Source organism: Hippocampus bargibanti, linkage group LG22 (genome assembly GCF_051943395.1).
Source record: "Hippocampus bargibanti isolate YZ-2025 linkage group LG22, ASM5194339v1, whole genome shotgun sequence".
Lineage (NCBI taxonomy): Eukaryota > Metazoa > Chordata > Actinopteri > Syngnathiformes > Syngnathidae > Hippocampus > Hippocampus bargibanti.
This window is the reverse complement of record NC_142755.1, coordinates 6,039,669-6,064,242: the sequence shown is the minus strand read 5'-3', so window position 1 is coordinate 6,064,242 and position 24,574 is coordinate 6,039,669. Positions and strand designations below refer to the sequence as shown.

Below are 24,574 nucleotides of genomic sequence, written 5' to 3'. Positions count from 1 at the left end.
ACACGGATATTAACACTTGAGTCATAACTGCATGGCGCCATTTTATGTGCAACATGATACAGTGATACCTCGGTTTACGAACCCCTTGGCCTACGAACTTTTCAGTTTACGAATGTTAAATTTATGAAGTTTACGCACCCCTTGGCCTACGAACTTTTCAGTTTACGAACGTTAAATTTATGAAGTTTACTTTGGCATACAAACTTTTTTCATGCACGGAGCTGCCTCAATGAGTGATATGTCGTTCGCGAACTAGCCCGTTCCAACAACAAAATGGCAGCCGACTGTTTTTGTCCTCTCTTCCCCGCCCCCAGTCTTCGGTTAAAGCCACGTGATTGGTCAAGAACGCAGCAGTGAGGGGAGGTGGTTTAAACATTAAAGAGACAGGCAGACAACGAGAGACTTTCAACGTTGATAGTTCAAAGGCAGAGTGTAGACTGCAAGGTTAAAATATCCCATCAATCAGGCTCCACAAACAACCCGCAAAAGCACACTTGATGCAAAAAGCTACCAACCCAGCTAAACAGAACACAATTGATGAGGAACTAGATAAAATTATCACAGAGAAAGCACCTACAAAGGATCTTTCCTCAAGATGGTGAAAGGTTACATTCCTCATCAAGTGTTTAATGCTCCATTCCATCAAGCCATCAATGACCATCCCATAGATAAATAAAATGACTATTATACAGCACAGTTCATTTTTTTTATTATAATACCCTAGCACATTTATTATACATAAAATAAGGTATATATTATGTAGTTTTAAGGCTTAGAAAATCAGAAAGTAGAAAATTGTTTTTTCGGGACCTGGGAACCGATTATTCCCATTTTAATGGTTTCATATGGAAAATTATTCTTTTGGGATACACACTTTTCGCCTTACAGTCTGGGAACCAATCAAGTTCATAAGCCAAGGTATCACTGTACACTCAAGCGGCTACTTGCTACACCGACAACAAATACACTTGCACAATCGAGTGAGGTTCATTATCTTCATTTATTATTATTTTTATGTTTATTGTTGTGTAGTGTTTGTAGAGTAATACATTTTCAGTGCAGGATCATTTATTCACATGAGACTCCTTCTAATCAGAAAACATCGGCAAAGTGCAAAATAACGCAAGATAGTACTGGATTTTCAACAGAAAAAAAATGTTGCTTTAAAACTGCCCGCCATGCACAATCATAAATGTAGAAAGAACAGGACTCAACATATTGGCAATATATTGGCAACGTATACAATAATTCCAGTGTATTGTTCACAGTAGTCATCACAATCAAGAGTTTTTACTCATCCAGAATCTTAGTTTTTGTTCCATCAACCCTGTCAGGCCTCTCTCCTCTCAGGAAAGATATTCAGACCGAGCTCCACCAGCGCCCCCAGCAACATGGCCCACAACGGGATGCACACCAACGTCAGCTTCACCTCCGCCAACTTCTCCAGCTTGGCGCACAGCGTCGAGCAGAATGCCAGCTTTAGCAACATGGCCGCCATGTACCAGGCGCGCAGACGCAAGTCCGGCGAGCCGTTCCGCGGGTCGAAACCCGGTTTGCAGCGGCCGGCCATCTTGATGGTGAGCATGAGGAGTAAGATGCCATCAAAGAACCACACTGGTAGGAAGATGAGGAACCAGTTCCACTGCACCTACACATTATATAATTAAAACACGTTATTTGATCTGTTGGCAATTTCTGCAGCAATATCTCCCAATACCTTCCCATCCAGTTTGAGTACGAGCATGATGAGGAAGACCAGGGTGAAGACCCAGGTCAATAAAACCCTCTGCGCCAGGGACATCTTAACGCACGGCAGGAGACCAACAGGCTAGGATGGAACAATGTTGACATTGCCACTATCAGGTGAATAAGTCTAAAATAACGTGTATTAACGATTGAAAACGGGGTCATGTTAGCATTATCGGGGGATTTCATAAACACGTGTAATTAATAAACACAATGCATTCATGCACGTGTCAACAGAAAGTCACAATTTAAATCCACTTGACGTCGTTAGCGCGTCAGATTGCATAAGTAGCTTTGTTAGCACACTAGCATTATTAAGCTAACCACGAACGATGTCGTACTCACGTCAGCGTGCTCCCTACATCGGTAACCAGACCGGCCTCTCCATTTTAGCGTATGCCCTACATCATTACAGTTAGAATATTTACATAATTATGCAAATATTTATTACAGCGGTGGTTGATGTTGACGAGGGTTCGAAGATGGGAGAAAGTGAACCAGTTTCTCCGTATTGACTACGCCTACCCTCGATTCTGATTGGCTGCTATAATTTTTGCGTCACGCAACAGGTTTCACCGTAATGTACTCGTGACGCAATGCAATTTTCCATCTGCAGTCAATAATAATGTCCACCAGAGGTAGACAGTGCGTTTTACGAATTTTAAAACTGTTTAATAATAGTCAAACGTTATTTGGGTTGACGATTCGCACTTTTTTTCAATTATTATAACATAACTGGTTTATTTGAAGCTAACTAAAGACTGCTGAAATTGCGGAGGCGTCTTTGAACACGACTTTACGACCATGGCGTGATAAGTGAACTTGTATTTTTTTGCCTTGTCAATCACTCAGCTGCGGAGGAGCCAACGTTTCCAAGCCGAACCCACGAGCAGACCCCGAGAATCCGAACACGATGAACCGGGCTGGCTAGCTTCGCCGAGCTTCGTGAAGCTTTTCATTTTGGGCTCTTGTGAGCGGCTACCACGGGAGCAGCCCTGACTGTCCGCGAGGTAAGACGCTGCCGTCAGCTGCACGTCTGGGCTAGGGGAGGGGGGATTCGGGGGGTTCTTTGTGGCCACCGGTAGCATAGCCGTCATGCTAGTTAGCTTCCGAGCTAGCATCACATTTCGCATAAGCGTTAGCTTGCCAAGTGTGTCACGAACTGTTAACGCTTCGAAAATAAATAAAGGATATGAACACGTTGGATTTGCGTTGCTAGTCACGATTTTTGAGTAGCCCGGTGCTTTAAAACTACGTAAAGAGCGCCGTTGTTTACATCTGTATTTTTCCACTTGCACTTGAATTAAACCGTTCATCTGTCCCGACGAAGTTGCCAAACCGATATATTTTTTCTCTCTTTGGCTAAAATAGAACCGAATATTTGCCTTTCTAATATTTTTCTAAGTTCCCTTACAAACCAAACTAGATTTTTAATAGCAACCTTCAGGGTGCCTTTTTCTAATATACGAGGTCACAAATTGACAGGAAGGCATGACCTTTCTGATTGCTTCCTGAGTGCTTTAGTTAAAGCATGTTACAACTGAGGTGAGTTAATGTCTCACTGACAGATGAAACATGAGACAACAACAACAACAAAAAAAACACCAGGGTTTGTGCTGAGATTAGCAACGTTATACCGGTTGCCGATGATACACTTAGTGATGGATTTTCCGTTTTCGGCGAGTTGTATGGTCACCTCGGAGAGATCCCACCGCCCCGGGCGTAAAGCTGGTTACATCACTTGCTGCATTAGTTATATCATCCGCTGGCTTGTGTCACAGCTGCAGATGTTGAACGTGTGAACGCAGGAAGTGATGAGCCAAAAGCATCCTTTTTTGGAGGGGGTGGGGGGGGGGGCACTAGAAGAAAAGTGTGTTAAAATACTTTTTGCCCCCCTTCCCCTCAATATTGTCGTTTGTGTTAAGTCTTGATTTGGCATCCTGGTGCTTTTCCAGTGCGATACAGAAGATGTAACCGGCACCCATCATGAAATATAAAGCAGCCCCAGTGAAGGCTCAGGTTCCATTTGGTGACTTAACAAAGGCGGTGGGGGTGCAGGGGGGGTCTCATGTTTTTGTTTCCGACCGAACCTGCGCAATCCAATCAAGTGAATTGACAGTTTCCATCCAATACAATACGTATTGATTTATATAGCGCTTTAAAAACAGCTGAAGCTGTAACAAGCGCTATCACATTCAGGAAATAAAGCAGTCACAAAGATAGTAGAGTAGGATGGTTATTTATGTTAATCCACAAAATAATTAACAAGGGTTTTAATGTTTATTTTTCAGTACAAACCAATACATAGTTTTTTATATAACATACAGTAAAGTCTCGTTATATCGATATCAGATATATCGATAGTCCCGGTTATATCGATACTATTTCTATGCACGCACGGAGAAAATTACATGCAAACAGGGTCAGATATATCGATAGTCCCGGTTATATCGATATTTTTTCGGACTCCCTTGAATATCGATATAACGAGACTTTACTGTACTTATATACATTTTAAACATACTTATATTAGCCTTAAAAATACATTCCATACAAAATATAGCACTGAAGCAACTTATGAACAAATTCACATTACGAACAACTGTTCAGAATCTATCTCGTCTGTAAATTTGGAAGCCTCTGCAGCGACGGAATGCATTACAGACATTCCCATACTTACGAACATTCAAGTTACGAACAACGGTACATATGAACATTTTTTCGTAACATATGTAGTATTCTCTCCGGTTGTACATGTACATATCTTTACAGAGCATATATTTGATGAAATTTTATTTTTCAGTACAAACCAGTACTTATACTTTTTTATATAACATACTGTACTTATATGAATATTAAACATACTTATATTAGCCTTAAAAATACATTCCATACAAAATATAGCACTGAAGCAACTTGCGAACAAATTCACCTTACGAACAACCGTTCAGAATGTATCTCGTTTGTAAATTGGGAAGCGTCTGTAGTTACGGAATACATTACAGACACTCCCATACTTAGGAACATTCAAGTTACGAACAATGGTGCATATGAACATTTTTGTCTTAACATATGTAGTATTCTCTCCAGGTATACATGTACATATCTTTACAGAGCATATATTTTATGAAATTTTATTTTTCAGTCCAAACCAGTACTTATACTTTTTTATATAATATACTGTACTTATATGAATATTAAACATACTTATATTAGCCTTAAAAATACATTCCATACAAAATATAGCACTGAAGCAACTTGCGAACAAATTCACCTTACAAACAACCATTCAGAATGTATCTCGTTTGTAAATTGGGAAGCGTCTGTAGTTACGGAATGCATTACAAACACTCCCATACTTAGGAACATTCAAGTTACGAACAATGGTGCATATGAACATTTTTGTCTTAACATATGTAGTATTCTCTCCAGGTATACATGTACATATCTTTACAGAGCATATATTTTATGAAATTTTATTTTTCAGTCCAAACCAGTACTTATACTTTTTTATATAATATACTGTACTTATATGAATATTAAACATACTTATATTAGCCTTAAAAATACATTCCATACAAAATATAGCACTGAAGCAACTTGCGAACAAATTCACCTTACGAACAACCGTTCAGAATGTATCTCGTTTGTAAATTGGGAAGCGTCTGTATTTACGGAATGCATTACAGACACTCCCATACTTAGGAACATTCAAGTTACGAACAATGGTGCATATGAACATTTTTGTCTTAACATATGTAGTATTCTCTCCAGGTATACATGTACATATCTTTACAGAGCATATATTTTATGAAATTTTATTTTTCAGTCCAAACCAGTACTTATACTTTTTTTTATAACATACTGTACTTATATGAATATTAAACATACTTATATTAGCCTTAAAAATACATTCCATACAAAATATAGCACTGAAGCAACTTGCGAACAAATTCACCTTACGAACAACCATTCAGAATGTATCTCGTTTGTAAATTGGGAAGCGTCTGTAGTTACGGAATGCATTACAAACACTCCCATACTTAGGAACATTCAAGTTACGAACAATGGTGCATATGAACATTTTTGTCTTAACATATGTAGTATTCTCTCCAGGTATACATGTACATATCTTTACAGGGCATATATTTTATGAAATTTTATTTTTCAGTCCAAACCAGTACTTATACTTTTTTTTATAACATACTGTACTTATATGAATATTAAACATACTTATATTAGCCTTAAAAATACATTCCATACAAAATATAGCACTGAAGCAACTTGCGAACAAATTCACCTTACGAACAACCATTCAGAATGTATCTCGTTTGTAAATTGGGAAGCGTCTGTAGTTACGGAATGCATTACAAACACTCCCATACTTAGGAACATTCAAGTTACGAACAATGGTGCATATGAACATTTTTGTCTTAACATATGTAATATACATGTACATATCTTTACAGAGCATATATTTGATGAAATGTTTATTTTTCAGGACAAATCAATACAGGTTACTTCACAAGTCCCTTTAACATATATAAATCTTAAATATACTTATATAGGCCTTAAATATATATTCCAAATAAAATATAGCCCTGAAGCAACTTACAAACAAATTCACCTTACAAACGACCATTCAGAATGTAACTTGTTTGTAAATTGGGGAGCGTCTGTAGTTACGCATTGCATTCTTCAATTATGGTAGCCGTCAAATATGTGGAATTAATTCGACCTTGTACCTACTGCTCTGCATTCTTGCCTCCTCTCCGTAGTTCACGCCCCTCCCTTGTTCAAGCGCCTCGCCACGTGTCAATCAATCACACTTTACTGTCAATCTGCACTTTGAGGGCATATTAGGCAAACTTTGACTGCTTCTGCCCTTTTTTTGCCTTTTGAACGCGACTGCGCAAAAATGGATGGAGGACTGCCATTTTTAAACATATTTCAACCCGTTGCCATAGATATGTTTTTCACGCTGAGTGCGGCACCCATGACAACAAAATTTGAGTTTTTTTTTTAAATACAGTAAAGTCTCGTTATATCGATATTCAAGGGAATCCGAAAAAATATCGATATAACCGGGACTATCGATATATCCGACCCTGTTTGCATGTAATTTTCTCTGTGCGTGCATAGAAATAGTATCGCTATAACCGGGACTATCATTATATCCGATATCGATATAACAAGACTTTACTGTATTCATTTTCCATGTCGCACTTGCATTCTTCCTGCTCTCGGCCATCTCATCACCTTCCCGCTTTGGCGCAAAGTCCAGACTTCCTTTAAATGCGTGACATCATCTCGAGGGGGGGGTGGTGGGGTCGGGGTGTTGGTGATGAAAAGCCTCATAGAATTGTTTTTGTAGCATTGCTGCGCGACGGCGCGAGCAAATGTTTGGTCTCTCATACTTAAAAAAAAAACAACTCATCAAATAAAGCGCCTGTCCAAAATGTCAACAAAGTCTAGGGCGGAGCCTTTTTTTGATTGCCACATTCACCCGCGGTTGCGTGATACAGCGCCTAGGCGTCGCTTTCTATGTGTACAAGCATTATGATAAATTCCCAGCGTGTATGCGCGATCTTGTGTTATTAGTCAGCACGCACCTGTCTCCAACGGGGCATATGCTCCGCCTTCTATTTGTTTGTCTCGAATGTTCCTTTCTCTTGCTCTGTGTGATTTCTAATTTGTCATTTGTTCTCCCTCCCCTTTCAAACTCCTCCCCCCCCCCCATTCAGTTTAAAATGCCCCAGACGGCGGGAGATGACATGTAAATGGCTTCCAAAGTAAAAGATGCCGTGGTGTGGTACCAGAAAAAGGTAAGAAGCTACTTTTGCGGCCATGTCTTAAGATTGCATTCGTGGTGGAATGCTGGATATTATTATTATATATATATATATTTTTTTTTTTGCGGCATCGCGTTTGTGGAACTTTCGCTCTGGTCTTGTTTTTGTTGTATTATTTTTTTTTTTTTGCAGTATAGTTTTTTTAAATATTAATTTATTATTAATTTTATTTTCAGCGGCATTGTGTTTAAACGTTTGCTTTGGACTTGTTTTTTTTTTATGATTTTTTTTTGCAGCGTCGCAATTTTGGAACTTCGCTTTAGACAATTTTTTTAATAATATTACTATAATGTTTTTTGCCGCCATTGCAAATGTGTAACTCGCTTTGGACAAGTTTTTTTTAAATATTATGATATACAGTAAAGTCTCATTATATCGATATTGGTTATATCGATAGTACTGCTTATTACGATACTATTTCTATGAACGCAAGGAGACAATTTACATGCCGCAGGGTCGGATATATCGATAGTATGGTTATATCTATTTTTCCCGACTCCCGAGAATATCGATATAACGAGACTTTACTGTAATTATATATATTTTGCGGCATCGTGTTTGTGGAAGTTTTGTTTTGGAATGTTTTTTTTTTAAATTATTATTATTATTATTATTATTGCAGCATTACGTTTGTGGAACGTTCCCTTTAGACTTGTTTTTTATATATTATTGTTTTTATTATTATTATTGCGGCATTGCATTTATGAAACTTTTGCTTTGGACTTGTTTTTTTTTCTGATTTTTTTTTTTTTTCAGCATCGCATTTGTGGAATTTCGCTTTAGACTAGTTTTTTTTTTAATAAAATTACTATAATGTTTTTTTCCGGCATTGCAATTGTGTAACTCGCTTTGGACTATTTTTTTCATATTATGATATATTTATAAATATTTTGCGGCATCGTATTTGTGGAAGTTTTGCTTTAGACTCGTTTTTTTTTTAATATTATTATTATTATTTCTTTTTTTAGGCAGCATTACGTTCGTGGAACTTTCCCTTTAGACTTGTTTTTTTATATTATTATTATTATTATTATTATTATTATTATTATTATTATTATTGCGGCATTGCGTTTATGAAACTTTTGCTTTGGATTTTTTTTTTTTTTTTTTTGCAGTCATCCGAAACATCATACTGTCTGGCCTGTATGAAGAATTAAGATTCCGACTTGAGCCTGTGAATCGTATTCCGCGACATTTAACCGACGTCCATTTCAAAAGCAAACACGTTTGGAATACAAACTGTTCCAGGTGTCGGATTATTCCGATATCGGATCCCTCTGATGAGCTGACACCATCCCACCCCCCCGTCCTCGCCACCCTGCAACGCTCGAACATCACTCACGTGGATTTACAAAAAAAGAAAATGAAACACATCTCTGTCACAAACACACACCCAGTCAAATGATTGCAGTGAGCCTCCGTAACTGGAATGACATCACATACGTCATCCGAGAATCCAACATCTATTATTAGATTGAACCAAAAGGCGCGTCATAAATTGGAGAAGAAAAAAAAAATCCCAACTGTGACAATTGACGGGATGGATGTAGGTTGCATTGCTCCGACACACCTGAAAATAGGTCATACGTGCGTTGCTATGATCACATAGCAACGCATTAATCTTCAGGCTACAACGTGTAGTTTTGACCTAAATTCCTCCCCCCCTTAGCGCCAGAATAAGACTAGTTGTTTTCTGCATAATGAATGAAATGTGTTTTTTTTTTTTTCGCACTTGTCCTTTTCAAGTTGGTAGAGAATAGAGAGAAAAGAAGTTATCATATTTAAGTTTCATGCTTTGAAGGCCCACAATGGAAGCACAGAAAAATCTGTGGTGAACGGACACAGCAGAATTCCTTATGAGAGAATAACTGTGACAGTCGAGCTAGCTAGCAAGCTAGCTACCTATCTATTGGCTATCTATAGGCTATCAACTGGCTATCTACTGGCTATCTATTGGCTATGTATTTGCTATCTATTGGCTATATACTGGCTATCTATTGGCTATATACTGGCTATCTACTGGCTATATACTGGCTATATACTGGCTATCTATTGGCTATCTATTGCTATCTATTGGCTATATACTGGCTATCTACTGGCTATCTACTGGCTATCTATTGGCTGTCTAGCTGGCTCTAGCTATCGTTTAGCTACCTAGCATAGTTATCTAGCTGGCTAGGTAGCTATCTATTAGCGATTGTATCCTGTGACTGTAAGTCAAAAGCACAGATGAAATTACTGTCCTCTCGAACCCAGCGTGCAAGGCACTTATAATGACTTTAACAAGCATAATAAACACCTTGAGAGTTTTGAAAGGTGCTTATAAATGAAATGTATTATTATTATTATTACTGTATCTATTAGCTAGCTAGCTAGCTTTCTATCTATTTCAGTTACTTCCGGGTTGACTGAGTGGCTGCCGCTATTCACCCACAGAAAAGCTTATCCTGTGACTGTAAAGTGACCTTGAGAGTTTTGAAAGGCGCTTATAAATGAAATGTATTATTATTCATTATAATATAATGTATATTGTATTCATTATAATATATGTATATGTTATTCATTATAATATAATGTACATTATTCATTATAAATTTCATTATAAATGAAATGTATTATTATTATTATTATGGAAAGGACAACCAATTAAAATGTCTATGATCTGTTGTTTTATGGATGTTGATGCTTGGGACGTCCAGGGGCATGCTATGCAAATCAACAAGAGTATGTTTTGCTAATGTATCACTTAAATGTGCATATACAGGTAACATCCGACTTACCACCAGCTCTTCTTACGACCACCCGTACTTACGACCATGACCTCCAGACCCTATTTTTTTTTTTTAATTAATTCTACACCTGGCACCACAACGCGCTAGCAGGCCGGCAACGCGTAGAACAATTTTGGCTAGGCAGCCAGCATCTCAGTCTCGCACAGAAATCGAACGTGTGATGGCACCAGCGGGGGGGAATTGCGAGTCATTTAGCCTTCGAGTCTCTATTCAACATTTTGAATGGATTTCAACTTACAACCATTTCGATTTACGACCGTTCAGTCGGAACGGGACTCGGTCGTAAGTCGGATGTTACCTGTACTCTCAATAAATAGCTTAAAAGTCAGGCGTCGGTCATGAATGGCTGCCGGCAGTAAAAGACTTCCTGTGTTGGAATCTTTGTTCACAGTGTCCGCCCGAACGTCTCTGACAACGTTTCTTCTTTTAACAAGTTCTTTCTAATCTGCAGATTGGCGCCTACGACCAGCAAATATGGGAGAAATCGGTGGAGCAGCGGGAAATCAAGGTACTCTTTTCTCCATTTTTTTTTGGGGCCACGTGCCACTTTTGTTTTTGTCTATCAGTTCTGTGTTCCCCCCCTCCACCCCATCACACCCCCTTTTTTATCCGGTCTTTTTTCCATATTTTGTTTTCTTTTAACCATTACCTTTCTGCCCCTACTTCCTCCTCTTCATCTTCACCCATCCTCCCTGTCAATCATCCTCGCCTTCAGTTTATATCGCTGGTGAGTATATAGCGGCTACGCGCCGTAGACTAGCGCCACTGTGATTTTTAGGGGGGTAGCGTTCCATATCGATACGTCCACCCCCCTGTGGTTTGCTGTGTTATAATAACCTCACCTTTGCACGCCGTCTGCAATTATTTTATTATGAAGATTAAAAAAAAGGCCGTGAATAGCCCGGCGATAAGAGCACAGGCGGGTTGTTTGTTTTCAACCGTCCTGCCAATAAGGTGCAGTCGATTTTCTTGTTTGGATTGGACCGGTGCCGCCCCGGAGTGGTTGACCAAGCGAGCGAGAGTCCATAAATTGAGCGCAATAAAGTAACTCTTGCGGTTATGAATATAGATATGATAATAGATATGCACGTGAGATGTGTGTTTGATTTTTTTTTTTTTTTTTTTGTTAGCGTGATATGCTGCTCGTCATCCCTGACAGTGTGTTTTGGTAGATGTGTGTCACTTGAACTCATTCACTGCTATACATGTGCAAAAAAAATGTGTCCACTCCAGTGCTAGGGTTTTTGTCATTGTAATGAATGTTGAGTTTTAGGACAACAAAAAATGTTTAATGCAGCGTAAGAAACCTTAGGCTCTTTTTTCATCAGAAAATAAAGTTAATTCATCATCATCATAATAATACATTTCAATTCTAAGCGCCTTTCAAAACTCTCAAGGACACTTTACAGTCTCAGGATATTTTTTTGTGAGCAGCGGCAGCCACACGCGCCAGCGTTCACTCAAACCGGAAGTGTATAAAAACAAGAATCAAATAACCAGACATCAAAACAAATAAGAGTAAATAAAAAGGGAAATAAACAAGTAAATAAATAAACAAACAATAAATAAAAAACAAATAAGTAAAAATTTAACAAATGAAAAAATAATAAATCAATCAATCAATCAACACCGTGCCTCATGAATTTTCATTAACACTCGTGACATTGATTTTTGGAAAATCTAAAAGATACATTAAAAAAAAGTAAAATAACTTAAAAAAAATATATATATATATGATAGAAATAATAGATTACTTACCTCAATATATAATATAGATACATGAAATAAAGGTAAAATAACTTTAAAATATATATATATATAAATCTTAAAATGGAGTGGAAGTTATTACATTCTTTTTGCTAAGTTATTTTTTTTTGCTTACCTTCGTGGAGTGCCATTCCCAAATTTGTTTGGATTTTGTTTTTTCTTGTGAGTTATATGTATCTGGAGTTATATGTGCTTGAAATGGGGGCGGATGTACAAGATACACACATATTGATTTATATCGCGCTTTAACAACGGCTGAAGCTGTAACAAAGGGCTACCATGGACAAAAGGCAAATGCTGCCCCCTTGTGTGAGGGAAATAACATTGCCAGAGGTCTAACCAAAGCTTTATTAGCTCCTAAGAAAAAAACACAACCCGAACAAATTCGGGAATGGCAGTGAATGAGTTAAAACAAACATCTCTATATATATTAACTCATTCATATTTCCACTGCCATTCCCGAATTTATTCAGCACCATTCTCAAATTAATTCGGGTTTTGGTTTTTCTTGCGACGGGGGTGCCTATCAAGTGCTGGTCAGACCTAAAAAAGAACATCAACATATATTTTGAACTCATTCAGTGCCATTCCTGAATTTATTCGGGTATTGAAAAGCATAATGTAGAAGGCCATTCCCGAATTTGTTCCTATTTTGGTTTTTCTTGCGAGGGGGTTGCCTATCAAGCGCTGGTCAGACCTCTGGCAATGTTTTTCCCTTCCACAAGGGGCAGCATGTGCCTTTTTTTCCATGTTAACTCTTTGTTCCAGCTTCAGCAGTTGTTAAAGTGCTATATAAACCAATATGTATGTATTGTAATGTATTTTGTACAGCTGCCCCCATTTCAAACTCATATAACTCCAGACCCATATCATTTAGCAATTAACTTTTTTTTTTTTTTTTTTATAAAATTAGAGAGTCTTAGGTTTCTTACGCTGCATTGAATGTTTATGTCGTTCTAAAACTCAATATTTTGTGTTTCCTGGAATTTGGGTGACAAAAACCCTGGCACTGGAGTGGACACATTTTTGCAAATTGTCTGGCAGTGAATGAGTTAATTTGCTTAGTTTTTTTTCACAGTTTCAGCATGTGACTTTGTCTCTCTTAAACACAAAAATAAATAAATACAACTTTAAAAAAGGGAGCAAATTGCAGAGTTTAGGCGACATCTTGTGGCGTCTTTCGGAATCCAAAAGGATCCTTCTTGAAACATTGCTGCTCCCCACCTGACTCATTTTGGGTTCGTTAGGGTCTGAGGAACAAACCGAAGAAGACGGGTCACGTCAAACCGGATCTCATCGACGTGGACCTGGTTAGAGGTGAGACAAGGTCAACATCAAGTCCATAATGATGATGATGTTGATGACCGTTTGTGCCCCCGCCGCTTCCCCTTGAAGGCTCGGCCTTTGCCAAGGCCAAACCGGAGAGCCCGTGGACCTCGCTGACCCGCAAGGGTATCGTCCGGGTGGTCTTCTTTCCTTTCTTCTATCGCTGGTGGATCCAGGTCACCTCCCGCGCCATTTTCCTCTTACTACTGGCGCTTTACCTGTTGCAAGGTCTGTCCCCGATTCGAGTTCTTTGTCAAAATCAAAGTCAGCTTTATTGTCAAATATGCTAATAAGCATGACATACAGCACAGATGAAATTACTGTCACTTATAATGACTTTAAAGGACAACCGACGTCTCCGGACAAGTTGTGTCCATAATTTGTAAAATGGCTTCAAATGACTTCTACTGAGCGTATTTTAATAGGATTCCACCGCATATAGCTATATTTTACCTTTTAAGACGCGCGCTGAGTATTCAGGAAGTCGAGTCCGTATGTGACGTCACTAAAGGAACGCCCCTGACCGAAAACATGACGCATTGTAGCAGTCCTTCCATCATGTCAATGTATTTTGCTGGACTTGTTTGGTCTGGGGACCTCGTGTTGCACCCAAAAGCCGCCAGAAGAGGGAGTCCAAGCTCCATATAAGGAATTTATCAGCCTGTGGAAACGGAGGTGGCCACAGGAGGTCGCCATTTTGTGCCTCTTTTCGGTGAGACATTTCCCCTCAATCTTGCCTCAAAATGGCACGGAATAAATTCTTTAATCGATTGTAAACATGTATGCTTTCCTCTTCAGAACTACTTGAATCATATTCATAACTGGATGTGTAATAAGAAAGCATATTCTCTGAATCTGAAGCCATTGTTTTGATTCTGCAGCAATGCAAGACGTCTTGGCGTGACGTCACGAACTGGGGGTGGGACTTTTTGAAAACGCCCAATTCGCAGCTCAATTTTTTGCAGACACTTTAAATCATTTTTATTGGTGTTTTGCATTTTAATAAAAATATCATACTGCATGTTTTGGGTATTTTAGATGCTATAAAACGTTTTTCTGATGTCAGTTAAGAAGCAAAAAAGTGACGTCGGTTGTCCTTTAACAAACATAATAAACACGAAAACGCTAATTTTTGTTCCGTCGATGTCCCACCTCCTCCCACAGTGGTTGCGGCCCTCCTCTACGCCACCATCCCGCAGCCTCACGGGATCCCCGCCACCGAGGTGTTTGGCGCCATTTGGCTCATGCTCCTCCTGGGGACGGTCCATTGCCAGATCGTCTCCACTCGGACCCCCAAACCAGTCCCCGGCGGCGTCGGCGGGAAGAGACGCAGGTTTGTGACGCAGCTTACTAAAAAGATCTGGCTCTTTCGGCTCCCAAATGGCTCCTTGGCTTTTTCTTTTTTCTTTGGTTCTTAAATTATTTTACTACCGAAAATAATGTAAAATGGCATGCAAAACGAATTACAAATACTAAGAAATATAGACTATAGTAAGTTTGGCCAAAACAAACATGCAAATCAAACGTCTGAAGATGGAGGACACTGATTCGCTGACGGCAAAAGCTGAAAGGAAAAGAAGATGTGGCTTTATTTGTATTCCTGTGTGTGTGTGATGTGTGTCCACGGATTTTCAACCAATCACGTTGTGCTTTCACCGAAAGGGGCAGGGGGGAATCAGCTCCTTTAAGTGGCTCCCTATTAAGAGTCATTCACTGCAATGAGCCAGCTCTAAGAGCCGGTTCATTCACGAATGACGCGTCACTAATAATAATAATAATAATAATAATACATTTCTTTTCTCAGCGCCTTTCAAAACTCTCAACGTCACTTTACAGTCACATGATGATTTTTTTGTCTGTTACTTTCCAGAAGTAACTCGGATAGAAAGCTCGCTCGCAAGCTAATAGATAGCTAGTAGCTAGATAGATGGACAAATAGCAAATGGATAGATAGCAAATAGATGAATACATAGCAAATAGATGGATAGATAGCAAATAGAGAGCTAGCTGCTATCTCGATAGCTAATAGCTATATAGATACATAGATAGCCCGCGAGATAGCAAATAGAGAGCTAGCTGCTATCTCGATAGCTAATAGCTATATAGATACATAGATAGCCCGCGAGATAGCAAATAGAGAGCTAGCTGCTATCTCGATAGCTAATAGCAACATAGATAACCAGCAAGATAGCAAATAGAGAGCTCGATAGCTAGCCAGCTAGATAGCAAATAGAGAGCTAGCTCGCTTGTGCGACAGCTCATAGATAGCCAGCTAGATAGCATAATGCAGATGAACGGGTTAAGGGGGTGCGTGAAAATGGTTGTTTTGTCAGGATGAAGTGAAGCAGAAAACGAATGAATCAATGAATCACCGTTTTCAACCATTTTTATTGTCAATTATTTCATCACGGTTTACATTGTAATCAATAACTTCTACGTGACGACGACTTTGGTAGCGTTCACCGTGTCTCTTAATCAGTCATTTGTTTTTTCCCGAGAGAGCACGAAAAGCTCACGAGTGGGACTGGTGGTGGTGGGGGGGGGTCATCATTGCCATGCGCGAGTCCGCTAAGTGTGTCTTTGCTCTTTTTTCTTCTTCTTCTTTGGCGACGGAAGAAGGTTGAGGAAAGCCTCCCAGATGGAGGCGCATAGGGAAGGCGACGGCTCGAGCAGCAGCGATAACGCGCAGGAGGCGGGGGCGCCCCCCTATTCGCCCTGCGCTACAAACACCCTGGGGGCTCTCTTCCATGATTTCTGGCTTGATCTTTGTAAAGCTGGGTGTGTATCGATTTCTACTTCCTGTTTTCCTTGAACGGGGCGGGATCGGTTTGAATGTGTTTTTTTTTTTTTTTAAGAGGGCAAATAGATGGATACATAGCAAATAGATGGATAGATAGCAAATAGAGAGCTAGCTGCTATCTCGATAGCTAATAGCTATATAGATACATAGATAGCCCGCGAGATAGCAAATAGAGAGCTAGCTGCTATCATTTTTCACTTTTTTTTTTTTGCACCGCTTAGGTCCAAGAAATCCAAGCTGTCCATTGACAAGTCAACAGAAACGGACAACGGCTACGTGTCGCTGGACGGCCCCCCGCAGTTCCATCGCTGCGAACTCCTGAACCGCCTCAACGAGGCGCGCTGGACGTCGCGGGGTCCTTCCCCACGGACACACCTCTCCGTCGCCGCCGCTAAGGTAACGAAACGCCACCCGCGACTTTGTCCCCGCTTTGTGATGACTCCCCGCACCGCCGCAGGGGGGACCGCCGTCGGACGAGGCGTCCAGCGAGGAAGAACCCGAGGCGTCTTACGTCGCCCTCCGCAAGGGAGTCCAGAGAATCGCAGCAGACTGCTCGTTGCGAAACCGCAAGGGCATGCACTACAAGAAGCACTACGTCGTGGAGGTGAACTATTTATTGTTTTATATTTCCAAAAATGGAGGACAAACTAGTGCTTTATTTAGCAAAGTGTCGTGGCGCCAACTCACTACTTTGGAGTGATGGGAATTCCGGCTCTTTTTAAAGTGCCGGTTCGTTTGGTCCGTACTGATGATTTATAAAGACAAAAGTAGAAATATAAATATAAATCAAATGTAGTATGATGGGAAACTTTTGATTGTGAGAGAGTATTTTGGGATTGGAGCTAGCTAGCTAGCTAATAATGCAAATTTCCCCCTTGTGGGACTAATCCATTAGCTATCTAGATAGCTAGTTATCTATTAGCTATCTAGCTAACTATTTGAGTGAGGAAACATCTCAGCTATCTCGCTATCTATTAGCTATCTAGCAATCCAGCTAGCTTTCTATCTATTTGAGTTACTTCCGTGTTGAGTGAACGCTGGCACGTGTGGCTGCCGCTGCTCACCCACGGAAAAAACTTATCCTGTGACTGTAAAGTGACCTTGAGAGTTTTGAAAGGCACTTTTAAATGAAATTTATTATTATTATTATTATTATTATTATTATTATTATTAGTTGAAGCCATATGGTAAAATTTCATTAAAATGGTGGACGGAAAATAAGTCAAAACACTGAATTAAATGTCTTTTTTTTCTATCTTGATCCATCAAAATTGAATATGGAAATGCACGCAATTCGCTTGAGAGTTTTGAAATTATTCATGAAATGTATTATTATTATTATTATTATTATTATTATTATTAGCTGTTGGCTATCTATTAGCTATCGATTAGCTAGCTATTAGCTGTCTAGCTGGCTGTAAGCTGTCTCGCTGGCTCGCTGTTGGCGATCTGGCTACCTATTCGCTATTTATTTGCTATCCATTAGCTAGCTTGCTTTCTATCTATTTGAGTTACTTCGGGGTTGAGTGAAGGCTGGCGCGTGTGGCTGCCGCTGCACTCCCACAGAAAAACTGATCCTGTGACTGTAAAGTGACCTTGAGAGTTTAAAGGCACTTGAAAATGCAATGTATTATAATTGTTATTATTATTCACTTCAATGAGCCGGCTCTCAGTCGGCTCTAAGCCAGTTCGTTCATGAATGACACATCACTACTTCCAAATGAAGTAATGTTTTTTTTTTTTTTTTCTCCTCCCGCCAGGACCCCCCCAAGTCACCCACCAGCTGCAGCTCCCGATGCTCCAGCCTGAGGACCCCCGACTCGGAGAGCACCCGACACGGCTCAGAGACGGAGGACCTGCTGTGGGAGGACTTTTTGCACTGCGCCGAGTGCAGGTCGTCCTGTACTTCGGAAACGGGTCAGAAAATCGCGACCCCCTGACCCCGCTCCATTCCACGTTTCCATCTTGCGGTGCCTCATTGTGAGATTTTTTTTCCTTGACAGACGCGGAAGGAGGAGGCGTGCCGGTGTGCCCCCTTAACAAAAAGGAGTACAGAGATGACCCTTTCCACCAGGTTGGGTTAAAGAAAAAAAAAATCCATCGGTGACAAAAATCCATCATCCGTTGTTGTGCATCCTTAGGGCCACGCCCCTTGGCTACATAGCTCCAATCCAGGCTTGGAGAGAGTCAGCGCCATCGTGTGGGAGGGAAACGAGTGCAAAAAAGCCGACATGTCCGTCTTGGAGATCAGCGGAATGATTATGAATCGAGCAAGTGACCCTCTGCGACGCCCACCCGACCCATAGCGACCTCGCTTCGGAATCTCAAAAGGCGTTTTTCTTTGCGCATTTCCAGGTCAATCTAAACAATCCGGGAATCGGTTACCAGGTGTTTGGGAATCTGGCTTCGATTGCGCTGGGATTGACGCCCTTCGCTTTCAGGTACGCCCTCCCCCCCCCCCCCAAAATCCCGGACCTGTAACATGTCTCTTTGGTGTCTTCAAGGCTGTCTCGGCACCGCCACTTGGACCAGCTGAGCTCGCTGTCGGTCAATGAGCTGCTGTCGGCGGCGCTTAAGGGCGGCGGCGGCGGCGGCGGATCAGACGCACTGGTGGTCACCATGGTGACGGTGAGCTTGGTGGTGCGGGTGTGCCTCACCTGGCTCTTCTTCTTCTTGTTAAGTGTGGCCGAGAGGACCTACAAGCAGGTGAGACGCAGACGGAGACGTTACTTATTTATTATTATTTATTTATTTAGTATTTACAATACTTACTTACCATACTTACTGACTAACAATACTGACTTACAATACTTACAATACTTACTTACAGTACTAGCAATACTTACGTACGTTACAATACTTACTTACTTACAATACTGATTTACAATACTGACTTACAATACTTACAATACTTACCATACTTACTTACTTACTTACCATACTTACAATACTTACTTACTTACAATACTTACTTACCATACTTACTTACCATACTTACTTACCATACTTACTGACTTACAATACTTACTTACAATACTTACAATACGTACCATACTTACGTACTTACCATACTTACGTACTTACCATACTTACTTACAATACTGACTTACAATACTTACCATACTTACTGACTTACAATACTGACTTACAATACTTACAATACTGACTTACAATATTTACTTACTTACAATACTTAATTACAATACTTACTTACAGTACTTACTTACAGTACTAGCAATACTTATGCACAATACATACAATACTTACTTACAATACTTACTTACAATACTGATTTACAATACTGACTTACAATAGTTACAATACTTACCATACTTACTTACCATACTGACTTACAATACTTACTTACGATACTCACAATACTTACTTACCATACTTACTTACCATACTTACTGACTTACAATACTTACAATACGTACCATACTTACCATACTTACTTACAATACTGACTTACAATACTTACCATACTTACTGACTTACAATACTGACTTACAATACTTACAATACTGACTTACAATATTTACTTACTACAATACTTAATTACAATACTTACTTACAGTACTTACTTACAGTACTAGCAATACTTATGTACAATACATACAATACTTACTTACAATACTTACAATACTGATTTACAATACTGACTTACAATACTTACTTACCATACTTACTTACCATACTTACTGACTTACAATACTGACTTACAATACTTACAATACGTACCATACTTACTTACCATACTTACTGACTTACAATACTGACTTACAATACTTACAATACGTACCATACTTACTTACCATACTTACTTACCATACTTACTGACTTACAATACTGACTTACAATACTTACAATACGTACCATACTTACTTACCATACTTACTGACTTACAATACTGACTTACAATACTTACAATACGTACCATACTTACTTACCATACTTACTTACCATACTGACTTACAATACTGACTTACAATACTTACTTACTTACAATACTTACTTACTTACCATACTTACTGACTTACAATACTGACTTACAATACTTACTTACAATACTTACTTACAATACTTACTTACAATACTTAATTACAGTACTAGCGATACTTACTTACAATACTTACTGATTTACAATACTGACTTACACTACTTACAATACTTACCATACTTACTTACCATACTTACTTACCATAGTTACTTACAATACTGACTTACAATACTTACTTACAATACTTACTGACTTATAACACTTACTTACAATACTTAATTACAATACTAACTTACTTACAGTACTAGCAATACTTACTTACAATACATACAATACTTACTTACAATACTGATTTACAATACTTACTTACAATACTTACCTACAATACTATTATTGTCATTATTGTTATTCTTCTTCTTATTATTATTATTATTGTTATTATTATTATTGTTATTATTGTTGTTGTTGTTATTGAGAAGAAAAAAAAAAAAAAAAACCCGAACCAATTCGGGAATGGCACTCTACGTCATATTTTAAATTTCCGAATGAATTCATGAATGGCAGTGAACGAGTTTAAGGCTGTCGGCCTTCCTATTATTATTATTATTATTATTATTATTATGTTTAACCGGGATAGATGGAGGACATTGATTCGCTGTGGCGACCCCTGAGGGGAAAAGCCGAAAGGAAAAGAAGAAGAATATTATTATGTTTATTATTATTGAAGAAAAAAAAAAACAAAATACAACAGCAGTGAATGAATTGAAGCCTTTCTACTTTCTAATAATAATTTTTCTTATGATTAGGATGATTATTATGATTCATAATCTTTTATTGACATTCAAATGTGTGCATCTGTGTGTTTCAGAGGTTGCTGTTCGCCAAACTCTTTGGTCACCTGACTTCGGCCCGAAGAGCCAGGAAATCGGAAGTTCCTCACTTTCGACTGAAGAAGGTCCAGAACATCAAAATGTGGCTGTCACTACGCTCATACCTGAAAGTAAAATTCCCACGCGTCCTTTCCATCATCACAACAAAAAAAAAAAATAGTAATAATAATAATAATAATAATAAATGTTGCATTATTGTTTTGTCCTTTTTGTGTTTCAACTTTGGATTTAATTTCAGCGCCGAGGCCCCCAACGCTCCGTCGACGTCATCGTGTCTTCTGCCTTCTTGTTGACGCTCTCGGTCGTCTTCATTTGCTGCGCTCAGGTGAAACACACACACACACACACACACACACACACACACACACACACACACACACACACACATGTTTTCGCCTTGTTATCACCGCCTCGATTCCGATAACGACGATCGTCGCCATCCCTTTATCGCAGCTGCTTCACGTGCACAAAACCTTCCTGGAGTGTCACTACAACTGGGAGTTGGTGATCTGGTGTTCCAGTCTGTCGTTGTTCCTGCTCAGGTTCGTCACGCTGGGCTCGGAGACCAGCAAGAAGTACAGCAACACGTCCATTTTGCTAACCGAACAGGTGAAGGAACACACCCGCACACACCCGCATATGCTTTTCCTTAACAATATTTTATGTGTGCGTGTGTGTTTGTTTGTGTGTTTGCGTGTGTTTGTTTGTGTGTGTTTTTTGTGTGTGTATGTGTGTTTTTTTGTGTGTGTATGTTTGTGTGTTTGTTTGTGTTTTTTGTGTTTGTGTGTGTTTGTTTGTTTGTTTGTGTTTGTTTGTTTGTGTTTGTTTGCGTTTGTTTGTGTTTGTTTGCGTGTTTGTTTTTGTGTTTGTGTGGGTTTGTGTTTGTGTTTGTGTGTGTGTGTGTTTGTGCGTGTTTGCATGTGTGTTTTTGTTTGTGCGTGTGTTTTTGTGTGTGTGTTTTTTTGTTTGTGTGTGTGTTTGTTTGTTTGTTTGTGTCTTTGTGTGTGTGTTTGTGTTTTTTTGTGTGTGTGTGTGTGTGTTTGCGTGTGTTTGTGTTTGTTTGTGTGTATGTGTGTTTTGTGTGTGTTTGCGTGTTTGTTTGCGTGTGTTTGGTTGCATGTGTTTGTTTGTTTTTGTGTTTGTGTGTGTGTGTGTGTGTGTGTGTGTGTGTGTGTGTGTGTGTGTGTGTGTGTGTGTGTGTGTGTGTGTGTGTGTGTGTGTGTGTGTGTGTGTGTGTGTGTGTGTGTGTTTTTGTTTGTGCGTGTTTGCCTGTTTGCATGTGTGTTTGTGTGTGTGTGTTTGTTTGTGTCTTTGTGTGTGTTTGTGTGTTTTTGTGTGTGTGTGTTTGCGTGTGTTTGTGTGTGTGTGTTTGTGTTTTTTTGTTTGTTTGTGTGTTTTGTGTGTGTTTGTTTGCATGTTTGTTTGCATGTGTTTGTTTGTTTTTGTGTTTGTGTGTGTTTGTGTGTGTGTTTGTTTGTGTGTGGGTTTGTGTTTGTGCGTGTTTGCCTGTTTGCATGTGTGTTTTTGTTTGTGTGTGTGTGTGTGTGTGTGTGTGTGTGTGTGTGTGTGTGTGTGTGTGTGTGTGTGTGTGTGTGTGTGTGTGTGTGTGTGTGTGTGTGTGTTTTTGTTTGTTTGTTTGTTTGTTTGTTTGTTTGTGTGTTTGTGTGTGCGTGCGCCAGATCAACTTGTATCTCAAAATGGAGAAGAAGCCCAACAAGAAGGAAGACCTGACGCTGGTCAACAATGTCTTAAAATTGGCAACCAAACTACTCAAGGTGTGAAATGATTTCATGAGTAAATAAATTGCACTTTGTAATTAATGTATTTATTATATTTACTAATTATATATATATATATATATATATATATATATATATATATATATATATATATATATATATATATATATATATATATATATATATATATATATATATATGTATATCTTTTTGCATTGCAGGAACTGGATAGTCCGTTCCGGCTGTACGGTTTGACCATGAACCCTCTTCTGTACAACATCACGCATTTGGTCATCCTGTCCGCCGTCTCCGGAGTCATTTCAGATCTGTTAGGATTTAACTTGAAGGTGAACGCAACAAAAATTACACAAAGCGTCCGGTTGTGTGTTTTTAGTGTTAAACTTATGTCTGTTTTCGTGCGCAGCTGTGGAAAATCAAATCGTGACTGAAGAAGACGATGGCGGCGAGTGTTTTGACCTTCAACAAGCTATTTACCCGCTCAGTGTTTTCACTTTTTATTTAACTTCACTATTTATGACATCACACGTCGCGCACTTGAGCCTAAATTATTTTATGTTTGTTTTGAATTTGTTATCTGATCAGTCTGATTGAAATGTTTTTTTTTTCTTCTTGAAAGGTTACACCTTGCTTTTGATAATCATAGTTACTTACATCTTTTCAAAGGGTGTAACATGGCGGACTACAGAAAACATCCATCGATAATCCGCGTCACGTTAAAAGCGACACGGTTCAAAGTTGACGAGTTAAGGGTGGTTAATGGCTTCTACTCCGGGAAATACGCTATTAATCCATCATTGGGTGAACCGCCAAGAAAGAAATACACAAAGAAAGAAAGGTAGGGCTGGTTTTCTCACATTTTAAATGTACTCAAGTTGTGTTTTTTTATTTTTTTTTATTTGCTCATTTCAATCAACATGGTGTTTGACAGTATTTTTTTTCCCCATCCCTATTTTCCCCGCTGAGCGGAGTCAAAACAATTCACTGTGTAAACTGAGGTTTCTGGAGAGGCGATGGGATTGGTCAGTTTTACGCGAATCAGTATTAGCTTGTAATGTCGAACCAGTCGGTTTATTGAGAGCAAAAGAAAATGCACTTTAAAACCGCGGATGAACATACAGAGGATAATTTGCGTCACTCATCAAATTTCAATGCTGACAGAACGTTATTGTGTGTGTTTGGAGGAGACCAAAGTGCGCGCTTTTTCTGATTGTTTGCCCCTATTTTTTTGTCATTTTGTAAAATAATGTTTTTGGAGCTTTCAATTGGTTTTGTTAAGATGTACTTTTTGTGTGTATTTTTTTTAACATACTTTTTTTTGGTTTATTTGTATTTTTTAATTTGTTCTTCACACTTGTGGGGAAAAGAAGCATGTTTGAATCTGTTTTATTTTTTTAAGCAACAAAGAAGTGTAAGTTGAAACATGAAGTCAAAACCGGTCGAAATAATTTACGTTTTTGAGAGGGATTGTAATAAAATCCAAGCGCTGACCGATAAAACACAATAGTGTTTTGTTGTCTGTTTTGCGCACAAACACCCAATCTTCCTTCAGAATTAGAATCAGAAAACATTTATTCTTTATTAAGTTATTTGGTGAAGTGTGCTTTTATTTTCATAAATACAGCGAATTATGAAGGCATATTC

At 39.0% G+C, this 24,574-nt stretch overlaps 2 protein-coding genes across 3 annotated transcripts; one reads left to right on the top strand and one right to left on the bottom strand.

The window, feature by feature from the left end:
• Positions 1 to 981: 981 nt before the first annotated feature.
• On the bottom strand, positions 982 to 1,827 carry LOC148881801 (transmembrane protein 60-like). Its single transcript, XM_088988679.1, has 2 exons — positions 1,718 to 1,827; positions 982 to 1,648 (listed from the first exon to the last, which is right to left on the bottom strand). Exons 1-2 carry the CDS (start codon positions 1,799 to 1,801, stop codon positions 1,331 to 1,333), a joined length of 402 nt encoding a protein of 133 aa, XP_088844805.1. The 5' UTR covers positions 1,802 to 1,827; the 3' UTR covers positions 982 to 1,330.
• On the top strand, positions 1,742 to 24,440 carry phtf2 (putative homeodomain transcription factor 2). 2 transcript variants are annotated; one of them, XM_088988678.1, is made up of 21 exons: positions 1,742 to 1,863; positions 2,599 to 2,756; positions 7,491 to 7,571; positions 10,842 to 10,898; positions 13,405 to 13,474; positions 13,553 to 13,711; positions 14,648 to 14,816; positions 16,103 to 16,261; positions 16,505 to 16,679; positions 16,741 to 16,887; positions 18,044 to 18,200; positions 18,287 to 18,357; positions 18,425 to 18,553; positions 18,639 to 18,724; positions 18,788 to 18,989; positions 21,152 to 21,283; positions 21,412 to 21,498; positions 21,627 to 21,782; positions 22,853 to 22,948; positions 23,134 to 23,259; positions 23,337 to 24,440. In XM_088988678.1, the coding sequence occupies exons 3-21, from the start codon at positions 7,527 to 7,529 to the stop codon at positions 23,355 to 23,357; spliced, it is 2,244 nt and encodes a 747-aa protein (XP_088844804.1). In that variant the 5' UTR covers positions 1,742 to 1,863; positions 2,599 to 2,756; positions 7,491 to 7,526; the 3' UTR covers positions 23,358 to 24,440. The 2 variants fall into 2 exon arrangements, with proteins under 2 accessions (XP_088844804.1, XP_088844803.1); XM_088988677.1 differs by having other exon boundaries at positions 1,743 to 1,863; positions 16,100 to 16,261.
• Positions 24,441 to 24,574: the final 134 nt, after the last annotated feature.